We start from the raw sequence: 15,534 nt of genomic DNA, 5'->3' as shown, positions 1-15,534 counted from the left end.
TCTGAAACTGATGCAGAGTCATACCTGGAGCCCATAGGGTAGGAGCTACTGCCTCATCCTGTAGAGACACAGGTCCAAAAGGAACTACTGGAACCCGGATTGGTAGTCCTGGCTGCCCGGGTGCTCCTGCTGGCCCTTGGGGCCCTACTGGTCCTGGAAGTCCCCTTGGTCCTTGCTCTCCAGGTGGTCCAATTGGGCCACGGATACCTGGTGGACCCTGTACCCCCTGAGGACCAGGCTGTCCATCTCGTCCAGGCAAACCAGCACTACCTGGTTCTCCTTTAGTACCAGGTGGTCCAGCTCTGCCTCCCGAGCCTCTCGGGCCCTTGGACCCGGGGCTGCCAGGTATGCCCGGGAGACCCTTTAATCCTGGAAGACCTGGTGGTCCTAGACTACCTTGCTCTCCTCTGGGTCCTCGTATCCCAGGAGCTCCCTTGTCTCCCTTCTCTCCCTTTTGGCCTGGCTGACCCGGTAGTCCCTGAGGTCCTCTGTCCCCTCTTGATCCTCTGGGACCAGGAGGACCTGAAACAAAAGAACTTTCTCTCAGTTTGTGAATGTCAATCATCTCAATTAAATCTTAGACATTTGGTTCATATAACAAATCCTGCAGACATATATATCTTACCCTTTAAAATAGTGAAATTGGTAATTAGTTGTGAGTGCTTGGTGTCCACCAGTTTCATCTCCTCCATGACAATAGAGAGGCTGGTGACCTCCTTGTCCAAACGTGCTGCCAGCTCTTCCTGCTGTGACCTCAGACTGCCTGCATCTGTCCTCACATCAGCCATGCTGCTGTTAAGGTTCAGCAAGAAGTCTGAGTGACGGCTCACAGTCTCTGAACAAGTGCGTAAATCATTTAGGTTTAGATTGATTGCGCCAAGAAGCTGTGTGGTGAAGCTGATGTTGCCGGTCACACGATCAATACTCTGCTCCGACTCATCCAGTCGCACCTCCAGGCGGTCAAACTTTGCGGATGTGAGGTTGCCGAAGTCCCTCTGCTGATCCATAATCTCCCTCAGGGTCTGGTCATGAGTCTCAGCCAGGCTGCTGGTGTTCTGGAGCTGGTTAGCAATAAAAGTGAGCTGTGTCCCCACATCCTCCAGGCTATCATTGTTGGACTTAGCTAGAGTTGAGGTATTACTGGCGAGGATCTGCAGGTTTTCCACTTTGCTCCGAAGCCACTGGGTATCAGAGCGCGTTTGTCGGGCCGTCTGTTCGAGGCTCTGAAAATCATTTCTCATCTTCTGAATAGCCTGGCTGGTGTCATCCACTGAGTGCTGCAGAGCTGCAATGAGGCCTCTCTGCTGGGCCTGAGTGAGGTTGATGCTGCTGATGCTAAGCAGTGCCTGGTTTTGGATTTTTACCTGCTGCTGGAGTTCTCTTTGCAACCTGGCTGTGTCTTCTTGCAGACCCTCAATGATGCTGCCGTATGCCTGCAGACTGCCATTTACAGAGCGCAAGGTGGCTGTGTTACCATTCAGCAGTCCCTGAATGGAGCCCTGGCTGCTCTGGATGTCTGAGCCAATGTTCTGCAGCTGATTCAGCTTAACTTGATCACCGCGGATGCGCTCTTCCACCGCAGACAGCTGCCTCTGGAGGGTCCAGATGTTGTTCTTAAAAGCCTGGATCTCTGTGGTGGTATTCTCTGACTTCTCCCCAGTTTGATCATCTGAAGATGCAGATTTGTACAGTAAATTATAAAAATAATTCAATGATTCACTGTAGTTTTTTGTTACAGCTTTTGATTTTGCAATGTCAGCCCAGATACATACCTAGCTTTTTCAAGTCAGTCTCAACAGCATTGATCTTTCCTCCATAGTTTGCAATACCTTCAGACACACTGTCAACTCTTTGCACCACTGTAAATAAAACAGGGCAGACAAGACAAAGGTTAGTGTCACAGGCCCATCAGAGGCTCTGTCTTTCATTAAAAGACCAAATAGGTATGACAGAACTGCCTGCAACCACAGACACCGTACAAATGGGATCAGAAAGGAAACCAATTAAAGTCTCTGACAGACACTATAGGGGAGATGTGTCCACATCTCTTGGAGGCACGTAATAATGAGGAATCCTGAGTAATGTAATCTCTTGGGTTACACCAGATTCAGAAGTAAAGAGATATGGAGTTGCTGTGCATTAAAAAGGAGAACGGTATTAAGAAAGAGACAGTAGGGAGGAAGATACACTGATTCAGCAATGATGGCGTGGGTGGTCAGTGACCAATGCTGAGATGGTAGGTGCATGGGAGGACATTGCAGAGGGCCTTAGGGGACAGGAAGTGACCTGGGGTGGGGGGTCTTCTGTAAACAAACAGATCAAAGATGACCCAGTGGAGACAGACTGTGTGGCAAGGAGGCTCTTCACGCCCCCACCGGCGACACCGGGATTCATTTCCTTTGGAATGCGTCTGGGATTCCAGGGAAGCATCCAGCTTCTACCTCCAGCCTCACCATTCCTGTTCCCACTTACATCCTGTAAGTGGGAACAGAACGGGCTCCTCTGCTGTGAAGCTTTTCTTCAGCAGTAAGGACAACAGTTAAAGGTTTAATTTTTGACCAGAAAGACAATAGATTAAGCTGATGTAACGCTATCGATCCCTCTGAATGGGATTGAGGTGCTTTACATTAATGTTAGCCTGAAGTGCATCTTTGTTTAGTTTTGAATCTTTTTTATAAAAAAAAAAACAAAAAATGTAGTGCTAAAGCCAGCAACCAATTAGCTTACCAAGAATAAAGGAAGTCGCAGTCTGTAAAACTGCCAGTTGTCATTTTAACACTTTGGTTTTGTACAGACTAACTGGGACATACAACTTTTTAACTGGTGAGTCCTAGAAATGGTGGTAAGCTAATTTTGTGGTTTGAACTGAGTCACAGCAGCTGTATTCATCTGTTTTCAGATTACATGCTACGATAGATTGTCAGTTTCTTCATATTAGCTTCATAGCTTCATATTAAAGAGCAGGACATGAGTGGTATTCACCTTCTAACTTAACTTCCAGAGAGAAAATAAATGAGCACATTTCAAAAGAAAAAAACTGCCAAGTCTTTAAACTAAAGAAGAATTTTGAGTAATTTATGCTCAAATCATTGGGAAACTTAATTTTGGAAATGTTGTTTCCTGTCTTTGGCCTTTTAAAACATCTCAAAACCCACCTAAAGTTGTCTCCTGGAACAAGTAAACCAGCAAAACTATCCTTGCATTAACCACACTATTTGTGGTTATGAAGCAAAAAAGGTCAGCTGGTTAGGAAATATTGCACACAGAAAATTTAATTCGAAACATTTCCAGACACCAGATGCACCGTGAAGCTCTATAAACACCAAAAAAACACTTAAACTTAAGCTCTGCAGACCAAGTGTAATCTACACCACTGGCGCATTGTTTCATTCACAAACACACATACACTAACCTGGAAACTTAAAAAAAACAAAAAAACCCAAAACATAGGCAGAAACCTCTGGACAATTTCCACGTTCTGTTCATGGACTGGCCTCTGGAGAGGATCATTGCATCACACTGTGGTAAAATTAACCATAAAATACACATGCAAAAAGCTGAAATTACAACAGGGCTGTAGAGGAAAGCATTACTTTGTCTTATAGGTCCAAATGTTGTAGAAATGAGCTGTTCCGTACACAGTTTGAGCTCTTTTCAAGATTTAGTGTGGGTAGTTCTTGAAACTGTGTGTCTGCTCTGTCCGGTCTGTCTTGTAAAGTCAAACTTTCTTATGCAGCTTTTTAATGAAGTGAGTGAACTCCAAACTTCGACGTGGGATTGCACAGAATCACAGAAGGTTAGCACAACATTAGCTAACATGGAGGTGACATCAGGACTTTAGCCCACATAGGGATGCTGTGCTTATTTCTCATATTGAAAAGTTACAAACACATCCAAATGGTATTACAGGTTGCATGAGCGATGATGTGCTCATGAATTCAAAGACAGAAGAGTGTCTGTTTCTTAATTTAAAGATAATGTACTGAAATATTTCTGCAGTTCGCTCTTTAGTGTTTTGCGCTTGTGTACAAAGAAAGAAATTCACAGAGACGGGCGCAGGCTTTGAGTCCCTTTTATCGTTGTCTTTGAGGAAAATTAATGGGACGTAAACCCTGAGCTCGGGGAATGACCTCATTTTGCTTTTGGGGCTGTCAATCGAGAAAAGCTGCTGGAGAGAAGATGGGGGTCACTGACTCCCAGCTCCATTTCTGAGATTAAACTGCATCAAAACAAAAAGAGCCACACAGAGGATGTTTCTGTGGGTCAGTGATGGAGGACAGAGAGAGCACACATGTTTAGTGCATGGAAGACTCTGGGTCTCACTACATAACCATCTGGAGCAGGGAGTGTGTTTAGGCTAAGCTGTGGTTCCCTTGACAGAGCAGCGCTTCAGTGCCAGTAAAAACCCAGTTTCAGTGGGTTCTGCTGGAATTGCACTGAGTTCACTCACTGCTCATCTGGGATCAATTAGGCCTGCATGAAAACATGCAGCGAGGAACAAGAAAGACCGGCTGAGCTCACAGAGTAAGGGGACATCATTGTTCATGTACTCACGGCCCACAGATAAGCCCCGAACATGTTAACTTCACGCCATTTTCACCAATTGAAAATAAGTAGGGGACATAGTGCAGTCACATATGGGAATGTTTAAAATAATTATGGCAGGAACATTCAGAGTTCAATCCTCCAAAAGACGGCGGGACTGCTTCCCAAACTGGAAAAAAAATGAGGAAAAAAGCCAATCAGGAAGTTCAGCTCCACAAAGCCTGAAGAACTTCACCGGAGGTGTGAACTTTGGGGGTGTTGGTAAAATAAGTTGAGAGAAGGTTGTGGGGTGGAGAGAGAACAGAGAGAAGGCGGACAGACAGTCAGATGAAGTTGAAGTTTAAAGGGTATGTTCACCCAAAATTACAAAGAAAAATGCTGTGTGTACTCAGGACTGATGGTTTGTAGGCATGCATACAGTATAGTTTTGGGTGATATGTTGAGGGTTTATACAAAGAAGTGAGTAAAAGTTAACTTCAGTCAGGACTACTACAGACAAAAGAGGATTCTGATTTCCATCTGTATTAAATTTATATTTGGTGGCATGGCTCTGTTTAGGGACCTTCACAACCTTCTGTGTGCATACATGGAAATCTACAGGCAGGAAGAGCTAAAGCAAGAGCATGCATAGGTGACAACAGATATGACACTGATCAACTCAGACAGATAATGGGTTGCAGAGTGGCTTGCACAAACACAGCAACTGTGGGCAGAATGAAACAGTATAAACAGAACACCCTATATGACATTTACGAATTGGATGTGTAGATGCGTTGCATGCGTATTTCTTTATATTTTCTGTTAAAGTGATCTTGAGCAATAATTTTCAGTTTTCAGAGGAATGTTTTGGAGAAGTGGAGGGCAAAAAGTGCAGTAAGATTTTGATCGACCATGTACCTGGAAAGCATCTGATTGGCAGCAGCTGCATTCTTCAGCATGCTAAAGATCCCTAACACACTGTCAATGCACTAAAAGCATACCTGGGTAGAAAAACACACAACTGAACACTATCATTCATGGACTGGCCTCCCCAGAGCCTGGACCTCAACATTATTGAAGCAGTGTGGGATCATCTTGACAGAGAACAGAACAAAAGGCAGCCAACATCCAAAGAAGAGCTTTGAATGTCCTTCAAGAAGCCTGGAAAACTATTCCTGAAGACTACTTAAAGAAATGACAAGAAAGCTGCCTCAGAGAGTTCAGGCTGTGTTGAAGAATAAAGGTGGTCATACCACATATTGACTTTCATGCTCCTTCGAACTGTACAAACTCTTTTTTTGCCTTATTTACTGTATTTCCATACATTTGAACAATTTAACAAATTTGCACCTATTTCCTATTTTCTTATCAAAATATTTTTTTTAAATAAGGGATGGCTTGATGGATGGATGAATTTCCCTCTGGGATCAATAGAGTTATTCTTACACAGTAGTGTAACTTTTAAATTCAAACATTTTCAGCTTCTCTGGATATTTCACATCTTTTCATTCATAGTAAAGCACATTGTATGCAGTCACCCTGCATCTGAAATTCACTTTGTGTTCTCTGTGAGTGCACAGTAATAGGCCCCGGCAGGTGTTTTTTTTTCTTCTTTTTTTTTCTTTTAGCTGTTTTTCTTGGGTTTAATCACTGTCTGCTGTCGGTACCTTCATATTTAGACATGAAAGTGAAATCTCTCACTGAGACTCGCAAGCATATTTTGCAAAATGTAAAGTAATGTTAAGTAATTTTGTAGTGAAAGGGTGAATTTGGATAAACAGAACCTTTATCTGTAAATATGGGAAATGTAGAGAGAATAAATCGAGAGCAAAACTACTACCTTTTTCTCGTGGGTGATGTCATACTTTCCATTACTGAAACATCTAATAATGACAATGAAACATTGCAAAAGAGCATTCATGTCATATTTGGGCACACTGAAGTCCACTCAAGGGACGAAGAGCTGCTTGCCTCACACACAGGAGGTCTCACATGGTCATGAAACAGCAATGCTCTTGGCAGCACAAAGAGCAAACTAATGATATGTTTGGATGGTTACTCTATCAACATAATGTAAGTGAATCATTTAAACAGTTTTGAAAACAAAGGGCATCATTGTAGAAGAGATTGCCATCCTCTAATTTCCCCTGTTAGATTACAGTGATAGTGGAAAGGAGTGTGGTGGGTGGCTTGTTTTACCTTTATATCCAAGTACAGCAACAGCAATGGTGAGGAGAGTACACAGCACATAGAGCAGAGCTATGGAGGTCTTCAGTGCCCATTCATTCTTACACTTCGTGCACTGGGTGCCCTCCTGGATTCCTGTGTAAAAACATTAAAGAATACCACATGAGTCCAATACACTTTGCTTCCTATGGAGCATTTTTCCTAATCAAAAAGGTCTAAATCTAAAAATATGTTGATGTAGTTTGGTGTTAGCTAAGGACTCCAGGACACCCACATCTGGACAAACAGCCCTGGAGTCTACATTAAAGAGTCCAGCACTTCCCTTGGGGGGCCTGGTGGTGAAGGGACACAAAAACAACCCCCCCCCACTGACTTGTTTAGACTCAGGGATATGCTTATTTTCCTGAACTTCTCTCAGCAAACTGCCTCTCTTTCATTCACCGTGTGTGAAAAGATTCCTTCTGAGTAAACTGAAAGTAAACTGCTTGTAGGCGCACTTTTGCTTTAAATCTGGAACTTTGAGTTGTTTTTCCTGCAGTGTCAGGACTGTGGAGTCAGATTAGGGGCCCTTAGCGTGTGGGGACACTTGTGGAATATTCCTTTTCAAGGATATTTTTCATGACAGATGAGTGGCGAGCTCTGCAGTGCTGACGGGAACACAGCTGTGTTTCATTTTCAGTTCAGGAAGTGCGTGTGTGTGCCTGTGGAAAGGTTGGGAGTGCAGTGTGTGAGTGTGTGTGATTTTTTTTTTTTTTCGGGGGGGTGGGGGGGGGGGGTGTCTTGCTTTTCATGTACCTGGAATACAACTCTTAATTATAAAGGAATACAAGACATATTCAGATTAACAGGAGCCAGTCAGTTCCCATCATACATCAACCTGTAAAGTGCAAGAAACACTTAGAGCCAAGGATTTAACCACACATCGAGTCCGAGTGTGTTTTATATGATGAGGTAATGCTTAAATAAACTAAAAATGCAGCGGTGATTGGATCGTCTTTTCCCACTGGGAGTTTATATGCCAAAGTTAACAACATAACTTATTCTTATTGGTGTGAAGAGATTTTTTTTAAGATCGTTGAGTGTTAACCTCAGTCAAAGACTGTGTCCAGCTGGAGAGGAGGTGGAGCACCTGGTTGACCTCAATGGGAGATTTACTGTAAAGAGTATGGGCAAGTGATGGATGAAACTGAAAAAGGGGTTTAATAAATGTAATTCTTCCATGTGTTTGATTGTGTGACAACTCAAATGATACCACCAACTCACAGGCCAGCAAACTGACCTACTTTACCTCATGTGCCTTCAGATACACTCAGTGTATCAGTTCAGTACCCATACTGTTAAAAGCATATCTTCAGTAGAAGTGAACCAAAAAAAAAATAGTCAACCTCTCAAATTTTAACCTGGTGTAAATGAATAGTCAGCTCAAATATTAACATCAACTCACTGAAATTGTGCCTCTGTGGTAGGGATGTTTGCAGTAGATCCTTTCGGTCCTGCAGGCTGCAGGGTGGGATGCCCGTGAATCGTGCTTGATTGGGATTTGTGAACTGTTACAATACACAATTTCTGCAGGGAAACGTTCAGTCCTGGTATTCATGATGGCGATGCTTTGCCATATGTCACCTACCTAAAATTGCAACCCAAGGGCAATGGCACTTCATTAAGGCCTCCCCCAGTGGGACTTCACCACAGTGCAAAATTAGCTCAGGAACAGTTTACAGGACACATTGGCGAAGCCAAGATGTTCATACTGCCTCTCAGTTTCCCAAATCCCAATATGATTATGAATCAGCAGCTCTATGTGTGGAAACTACAGCAACCAAAGGATCCGCTGCCAACATCCTGGTACCCAATACCAGAGAACACCCACAGGCTGTAGGTCAGAGCTGAGACACAAGCCCTATACAATAAAAGGCAGGTGGTTCTGATGTTGTGGCTAATTGGTGTAAATCTTATAAGAAAATTTTGCAAAATTTATAGAATAAATTCTGTTAAATTACAGAATTTTTTTTTTTTTACAGTGTAGAGACTTTTTGTAATTTATTGAAATTAAATTCACACCTAAATACATTTTTTGCTCACCACCAACTTCTAAGGAAACAGCTGCTTCTTTGCATATTAATTTCATGCCGGAGCTTGCACTGCTTATTTTTATGGTTTTTGTTTGTGTGTTTGTTTTGTTGCAGGAAACAATACAGATGAGAACAGTTAGTGTAAATGAAATCAGTTAAGTTAAATCTGAGGCAAACTGCAGAGAGACGTGTCTGCCACTGTTTAAATGACATTAATCTGATTCATTGTTAATATGAAAATACAGATTTAGCAGTTTTAAAAATTCCTCTTCACTGATTCCAACTTTACTCTGTCAACTTAAATGACACCACCACCATTTCAAACTATCAAGATTTACTTTTTCAGCTCAAGACTTCAGGACTTGTTTCCAACAATGACAATATAGAAGCCCATAAATCTCACCAAAGAGTTTCAAAGCAAGACTTTTTTAAGCAAAATCAATGACTTGTGACTGTCTTCTTGCCAAAATATTCACATCTTTTAAACAGTTGGACCAGACTGTGGCAGCAGAAAGTTTGGGAAAGCATGACATGAGTCAAAGAAATGGGAGAAAACTGTGGAAAGTGCAGCGCTCATAGATTCTCATATATTTGTTTTCTGCCTGTCTTACACGACACACCTGAGAGTGGCATGTAAAGAGACTCATTTGCCTCTTCATGTGTATTCACAGGTACTCACCCCTGAAATGTGTTTGCCTTTCCAAAACACAGCTCCAGCTCAGGGCGTGGAGTGAAAGTGATTACCGTATCAGGAGTTACCAAAGTTTTCCCTCAGCTCTGGTTTAACTGTGAGCAGAGAAGTGCACTCTGGGAATACTGCCACCATAAATGATTGCCTTTCTGAATCATTCATAACTGCTGGCATGTTTGAAGTGTCAGCTCATGCAAACTTCCCCAATAAAGTGAGCATATCAGTTCATCAGCTCATAGTAATCAAAGTGCTGCTGTTCCAATCCAAACAAGCTGACAGTGTTTACAAATCTGCTGCACTGAAATGATACCAAAACACTTTGTAAGTGTATGAACTATTGCACAGGCTAAACTCTTTTCCATTTCAGTGCAGCCCTGATTGATGAGCTTCAGATGCTCTGCGGATTAAGTGGAGAATTTTGAACTGACAGCTGGCGTGACACAGAACACGTGGCTAACATCACAATAGGAAAGGAGAGATTTGAGTTTCACAGCTAATTTATGGGAACAAAGAGAACAGACATCAGATGGAAGAGCTTAAACCTAAGTGTCCACACACCAGCGCGCTGGCCAACTCAAGGGTCATTCCGTGCCTGCTGTTTATTTCCCAGTGGGTCACTTCCCGGATGAGCAGGACAAATAAAGCATATGGCAGACAGTGCTTGTTTTTTTTAAATTTATGTCAATTGTCTGGCTTTCCTGTCTCTTTGACAGTGTTCCTCATGATTCTATAAACACGTGAGTCATCAGCATAAGACAAACCTAAGCAGATACGTTTCTTCCTGGCTTGTGTTGCCTTAATACCATAAGCTGCATTACACTTGGTGCTGGAACTAAAATCTTTCACTATCGGCAGAACACAGAGATTTCACATGTAGTTACTGACATGACTGCAACCAAATGGCCAGCATGCAACCGGAAACAAAATGAAAAGTCAAATTTGAATCTCCTCGGTGAGTTTAATGTGAAACACCAGCCACACCATCACCACCCACTTTACCTCCAGATGCAGACTATGTTGGTTTTCAGAGCTGGCTGCAACATCACCACCAGGGAACCGGTGTGTCCACCATAACAAATCTATTTTCCACTGACACCATTTCCATTGGGCCTGCACATAATTGTGACACAGCTCCGTGTCTTCAGAGGTCATAATCACTTTACATAATTTGTGAGATCAGGACAATTTGAAGAAGCATTTAATTGGATAATTACAACTGGATAAGGGCTATTTTCTTATTGTTTAAAGAGCTCTGTTCAACTCACGCCAACTTTTTGTGACATTTTCGAGGCCAACTACTCCTCAAACTAAGGTAAATGTTAGTGTTTTTCATACTTCTGCAATTGAAGGGAAATGGGATTTTTAATAAAACTCACTTTTTTAATCAGGTTTGTTTGTTAATTCTTTATGTGCAATTTTCATGCCTCTGTGAAAGCTGAAATTAAAGTTACGGCTACTTTCTCATTAATTTAGATAAGGGCTTGCTCTTTTTTACTACAAAAAACTGCCTGAAGCCGTTACCGTGATGGGTCCAAGGTAACAAAACCTCCTTTCTAAGAGCTGTATGTATGTGATGATCTGATATTTGGATGTGCTTGGATGTGCTTGCTCAAAAGGAATTGTTGGATTTCTCTCTATAATATTGAGAGATCTTGGAATTAAACTTTCCTAAAGAGAGAGAGTCATAGCCACACTTTGCCGAAACAAATGAAGTCTAAAGTTATAATTTGTTACTTGTGTGTGAAAAAGGGCACAGGGAAATTAGTGACAACAAACAAGCTTTCAGACATTCACAAATGTCTGACACACCAACAAAGCCTAGATGCATGAAACCTCACAAATAGATAAAATATCAAAAGGTTTGCAGCACGTGAAGTCTGCCTTCTGTGTGTAATAGGCTCGGCCTCCCGATGAAGTACAAAAGTTTCAGGAGTGACAAATTTGTCAATGGTCAGTACAGGAGGAAGATGAACTTTAACGAGACAGTGGAAAAATACCACGAATCAGGCTCCTTGACCACAGTTTACCATCAGAGACTCCTTTAGTTTGGTTTGTCGTCATTAAAGCCGACACCAATTCGTCATCTTTTCCCTTCGCCTACACAGTCAGACGCGGTCAGATCATATTGACCACAACCACAAAAACAACCATCGGCCAGGATGCTCAGACCACAGGTTGACACCAACACTTTTACTGCTCATAGCAAAGTAGAAATGATGCTCCAACACAAAGGGCCTTTCCAAAACAAGAAAAATACCCTAGTGGGTTTTCAGTGAGAAAGGATTCCCTTTGCCATTTTGTACTTTTCCAACAAAGTCATCTATTGTTTCTGTAAAACCTCAAAGTTGGAACAACATCCAGACAGTGTCCACCTTGGTGATAAAAAATTTCTCCAAGCCTGCATCTTTCATCAGCCTCGTTTCCTGAAACAAAGGATTACACAAACATCATCCTTTTCAACGTGGGCTCTGAAATGACAAAATAATATCCAGGAGGCCACAGCTGATCCATGTGCCTTGTTCATTAAAACACCATGTTTATTTACTGTAAATAGCAGCAGGGACTCTATAGTAACGGCTGAGAACACAAAGCTGTGAGCTGAGGTCACACAAACTGTGATTTGGATCCCTGCCTTGCCTAACATGCTCTCAAGCCCTTTCCAGGAACCAGTGTACTCCAAAAGGGTAATCAGTAAATTATACCTGGCACCAAAGACCAAGAAAGAAGTTCAAGACAAACTTCAGCTTCAGTGGAAGAAGCCTTCAAAGCCTTTACAGAAGTACAGTCACAAAAACAAAACAAAACAAACAAACTAAAAAACTATGCAGTCCTGTGAAAAAATAAGTATGGCCTTACTGCTTCCATAGGACTTACGAGAGTAAGTAGCAGCCAGGTCCTGCTGATCAAATGCAATTGATTAACTAATCATCTGTAAGTGTAACCACCTCTACAAAAGCAGAGAGCTACATCTCAGACTCTACAGGCCTTAGTTAGTAAAGTTTGTGACAGTAGAATTAGAAAAAGTCTAAACAAATATGGTTTGTTTGGAAGGGTTTCCAGGAGAAACCCTTCCAAACCCTTGTTTGCAAAGTTGCATCTGAACAAACCACAAGGAACCACAAGGAACAATGTCCTTTGGACAGATGAGACCAAAGTGGAAATGTTTGGCCATAATGCACAGCACTGGATGAAAATCAAACACAACTTATCATCACCACCTCATACCAACTCCCAAGCACGGTGGTGGATGGGTGATAATTTGGGCTCATTTTGCACTTTGCAGTCATTGCACTGACCATAAACTCCTCTGTATACTAAAGTGTTCTAGAGTCAAACATGAGGCCATCTGTCCAACAGCTAAAGCTTGGCTGAAACTGAGGTCATGCAACAGGATAATGATCCCGAGCACAGCAGCAAATCTACAACAGAACTGATTGAAAGCTTGTGGTGGGACCTTAAGAGAGCTGTGCATAAATGAATGCCCACAAACCTGAATGAACTGAAGCAAGGCTGTAAAAAAGAGTGGGCCAAAATATGTCCACAACAATGAGAAAGACTGATAAAATCATACAGAAAACAATTACTTCTAGTTATTGCTGCCTAAGGTGGTTCTACAAACTACTGAATCACAAGGTGTACAAGGTGTACTTTGTTTTCCGCACACTGTTTCTGCATTTTGGTTTAGTTTTTGTTAAATAAATACTGGCATGGTGTAATCTGTAAGCTTTTTGGGCTGCATTTTTGTTGTTGTCGTAATACTGCAAGTGATCACTGGGAAAAATCAAGAGCAAAGCTGGATAAAATCTGACAACTAAATTACTTTGACTTAACTTTGCTTCTGCTAGTTAAGAGTTCGTATAGACACCATTTACATCATATTTTAAACACACTCCTAAAGGGGCACAAAATGGTTAGGATAAGCTTCAGGACTAGGGTCATTCCCTCCAAACACAGACACACACATATGGATCCAATCTAGTGATGAATCAGCAAAAACTGTAAAAAAAAATTTTTCACTGGATGCCAAAAGGTGTTTGTTTCCTGTTTTTTTTTTTAATCTGCCCTTCATTACTCAAACCAAAATAAGATGTTTTACAAGATCTCTGGTTCACTATAATCTAAGCCAAGTTGTTTTACAGTCAGGAGGGAGATGATGGCCCAATGAATGAGTCATGCACCGCTCAGATTTCTCAGTGGCAATGTGAGGTGGCCTGCACTGAATCGTGTGTGCAGTGTGTGTGTTTGTGCTAACAAGTGCACCGGTGCATGACTTTCAGTGTTTGTAGACATAAATCTGTGACTTTCAGGTACATACAGCTGCAAAAATAAATTAATTAATTAAAAAAAATTAAAAAAAACACTTTTTATGGTCTTATATCGTCCACTGTGATGTTTCATGTGTGCCAAAAGTATGTTTGCGATGTTTTACATTACCCTCCTTGATGTATATACTTGCTCATATCAGGTTTAAAATAGTAGCCTTCAACTTTGGAGATTATTCACAAAGAGCATTTTCAGCTGTACTTGAATAGACTTTCCCCTAAACTTAAGGAACATAGAAAGTGAAATCTCTCTTGCAGTGAAGCTGCATTGTTTCTCCACCTAGTGCCTGACTGTTTAATGGCACGGAGAGCACATTCTGTCCTGCAGCATGCCCACTGTGCTCGCTTTGAGGCTTTACCTGTCAATGATGCAATCAGAGGAAGTGCTGAATTAGGGCCAAAGGATTTTGAGTTCATGGGATGGCTCTGGGGCCCTGCAGGAAACCAACAGCATCCCAGCTTCATGTGTGGCCTGATTTAGGCTCCATCTCTTTTATTACATGTGATGGAAACCATACGGGAAAAGCGCTCACACTTGTCAGTAACTGAACGAAGAGCAAAAAGGAGGTGTAAAGACAATGAGAACTAGGCCAGCGCTCAGTCACAAAAGGCTGAATTTGGAGAAAAAATGAAGAAAAAAAGAGAGAGAGAGAGAGGAGGCAGAATGATTTAAAGATCTGAGCGGTGGAGAGACAGCAGTGATGGATGGACTTTAAAAGCCAGTAAACCCCTGTTAGATTCAACCACCGTGAGCCAAGAACCTCTCACAGATCATGACACCAGCCAGATCATCCACGTAAAAACTGGAGGAGAGGAGAAAAGTGGTGCCTTTGTGGCAGGATATCTCTCACTGAGCTTTCTTTCATATCTAACAAAAAACACTGAATGTGAGGCAACTAAGATGACATCATCCAGCAGCTCTTAAAGGCTCCATCGGTCTGCTGCCTGACCATGGGGGAGTGACAAGGAACTTTTCTTTCCACATAAAGATCGAATTCATATGTCAGAACTTCTCTGATATAAAGGCGGTATTTAAAAGAAAATAGACATGATGCACTTTGTTAATAGCTACTTGTATTTTGCTGTAATGATGAGAAAAATACTGATAACATTGAGTCCACGCTTTTGAGAGATTTTTACTTAATGGATGAAAAAACTTCCAGGTCAGAAATTGAGTCTCAAAGGAACGTGACAAATGGAAAGAAAAGCAGAATCGCTTCATGAAGCCGAATTGATTGACTTTTTTGGTCATGTAGTAACAGCTGAAAACAATAAAATCTGCAATGATCCCCTTTTAATGCTGTTATAGAGAAGTGTTTACACACACAACAGTATCAGTGCCAAACATCCTACTTTGATCTTTACCAGCTCCTGAAGGAAATATGCAACATGTCACGGCTCAGTTGCACCAGAGTGAAAAATGAGATGGCAACCTGCTTGTGACTAAGAAAAATCAGCAGTTGCTCAATGATTGCATTGAATTTTTTCCACAGCTGGCGACCGATTGCAAGTAGCTGTGACGACCAGCAAGACAATTTCACAGATGGGAGACAATCTGTCTCCAAACAATCACTGTCCAACTCACACTGAGTACAATCAGACAAGTTGGCAAAAGTTTGCCAACATATTGCAATTAATCGGAGTCTGTCTGCGCCAGTTAATGCAACCTGACTACGGTGCATCTCTTCGCAAAAGGGGACCTGACTTAACTGGTTGCCAACTGGTTGCCAACTGGTTG

General features: G+C 41.9%; 1 protein-coding gene across 1 annotated transcript in view; it reads right to left on the bottom strand.

The window, feature by feature from the left end:
- Positions 1-15,534, bottom strand: part of LOC115799086 (collectin-12) — a 40,474-nt gene that overhangs the window by 2,761 nt on the left and 22,179 nt on the right. Inside the window, exons 3-6 of the mRNA XM_030756045.1 lie at positions 6,724-6,846; positions 1,773-1,859; positions 626-1,669; positions 25-522 (exon numbers count right to left, since the gene is read on the bottom strand). Coding sequence (XP_030611905.1) covers positions 25-522; positions 626-1,669; positions 1,773-1,859; positions 6,724-6,846 — 1,752 coding nt within the window. The remainder of the gene's footprint in view (positions 1-24; positions 523-625; positions 1,670-1,772; positions 1,860-6,723; positions 6,847-15,534) is intronic.

Source organism: Archocentrus centrarchus, chromosome 20, assembly GCF_007364275.1.
Source record: "Archocentrus centrarchus isolate MPI-CPG fArcCen1 chromosome 20, fArcCen1, whole genome shotgun sequence".
NCBI lineage: Eukaryota > Metazoa > Chordata > Actinopteri > Cichliformes > Cichlidae > Archocentrus > Archocentrus centrarchus.
The sequence above is the reverse complement of the archived record's forward strand: the minus strand, read 5'-3'. Positions and strand labels throughout refer to the sequence as shown.